At 43.1% G+C, this 1,900-nt stretch overlaps 1 protein-coding gene across 1 annotated transcript; it reads right to left on the bottom strand.

The window, feature by feature from the left end:
* Nucleotides 1-108: 108 nt before the first annotated feature.
* SARC_08020 (hypothetical protein) lies at nt 109-1,900 on the bottom strand (the record flags this gene model as incomplete). Its single annotated transcript, XM_014298014.1, has 2 exons — nt 1,739-1,900; nt 109-387 (listed from the first exon to the last, which is right to left on the bottom strand). Exons 1-2 carry the CDS (start codon nt 1,859-1,861, stop codon nt 109-111), a joined length of 402 nt encoding a protein of 133 aa, XP_014153489.1. The 5' UTR covers nt 1,862-1,900.

The following is a 1,900-nucleotide window of genomic DNA, read 5'->3' as shown; positions in this document are numbered from 1 at the left end:
CTATAGACACACACACACACAGATAGAGAGAGAGAGAGAGTTACTGCCAATATTTTAGCTCAAACAAAGCATGCACTGGCATGTACGCATAACTTCATCCACAACCACTCACATTGGTGCCGCCTCCTCCTCACTGCTCTCAGCCTTCTCCGTGCCAGGGTCGAAGTCGCTGTCGCTGTTGTCACTGAAGAACGCCGAAGCATCGTCTGAGCGTTTCTTGCGGTTGAGCTTGACTGGTGAGGGTTTGTAGGTATCGTCGTCGTCGCTCTCTACCCTGAGTGCCTCTGCCTTCTTTGTTTTAGTTGGTTTCTTGGTTGCTGAAGCTTTGCTGGTTGCACTGGCGGCGGCGGTGAATGGATTGTTCGCTTTTTTCTTGCCCACCGCAATCTGTTGGGTGGGGCACAGTGTGGCCAAAGCCGTATGAGAGGGTTTAATTTAACCGATAACAATGATTCTTCTAAAGGTTTAGTTACTGTAAGTATTGCCAAGGAGAGATACAGTCCTGCGGCAACCGAGGTGATGTGTAGACTCGCGAGAATAACCACAAAGGGTTTTACACTGAGCAGATGGCCTATTGAGAAGTATACTAACATCATCTCAGACGATATTACATTGTCACAGCAAGCCTCAGTTTCAGGAGTTCAGGAGAAAGCAGACAATCAATGTGATAGCGAGATTTCAAGGTTGATGGAAACTACTGTACTTCTTCCGTAAGCGCAACAACTTGTTAGAACTCCCCCGTCGATAAGAATGTCTACAGCTGCACACGTATTTAGTCCCCCAATACAAACACTTTAGGGAAATGTGGTTTGTTTCCTGTACGTGCAGGATGAGAAAAAATCAACCTCATTTTAAGTGTATCAATTGGCTTGTACCGTTATGACGTTCACAACAGTCGTAACTTCACACATATGTACGAAAACAAAATGGTACAACGGTCTACTATGACCAACGAACAAGTTGCTTTTATAAAGGTGGAAGCACATATAAGGATCGCTTATTAAGACACGCAGCAATGCGATGAATTCGCAGCACACTGTCAGATAATAAAACTGACTAGATATCAACACAAAGGGAATTATATTCCAAGAACACACACAGTGCTTCGAATAACTATGAATATGATGCCAGCATGAGTATTCTCCTTATCTAATTGCGGGATGTTGCGTGAAGGCCTGCCAACGACGAAGCTGATCAGGAGTGCAAGTGGGAGCATGTGTTTTTTAATTGATCTATGCAATAACCAAACCAACATACTACTGAGTCCATATCACGATGACTATACAGTACAACTTCCAGGATAAGACTTTCTACTACACCACTCAGGTGTGTGTCCTATTCTAGAATCGAAGTCGGAGAGCGTCCGCCAAAATCGCTATTCAGGATCAGTTCATATGAATTGAAAGAGTTACATGATATAGAGTGGTAGCTAGCATGATCATGTTACGGTAAATTCGTCTAGAATCATCACATCTCTCACTATCCTGGATCAGTTCATATGAATTGAAAGAGTTACATGATATAGAGTGGTAGCTAGCATGATCATGTTACGGCAAAGTTCATCTAGAATCATCACATCTCTCACTATCCTGGATCAGTTCATATGAATAAGAGTTACATGATATAGTGGTAGCTAGCATGATCATGTTACGGCAAATTGCACTTAGAATCATCACATCTATCGTACTAGAATCATTCAACAAACCAAAGTTGGAAATAGAACTCAATCCGTGATTACCGCAAACGGGTTAGCACCGACTGGTTTAGCCTTAGCTTTTGCTGAAATCTTCTTTTTCGGCACAATCTCAACCTCGCTATCACTACTGACCACCACGGCCGCAGCCTTCTTCTTGGGCGGCATGTTATATGTACGTCTTGGTCTATGTATGTATGTCTATAT

The sequence above is a fragment of the Sphaeroforma arctica genome, assembly GCF_001186125.1.
Source record: "Sphaeroforma arctica JP610 unplaced genomic scaffold supercont1.682, whole genome shotgun sequence".
NCBI lineage: Eukaryota > Ichthyosporea > Ichthyophonida > Sphaeroforma > Sphaeroforma arctica.
This window is presented reverse-complemented; position numbering and strand designations above follow the sequence as displayed.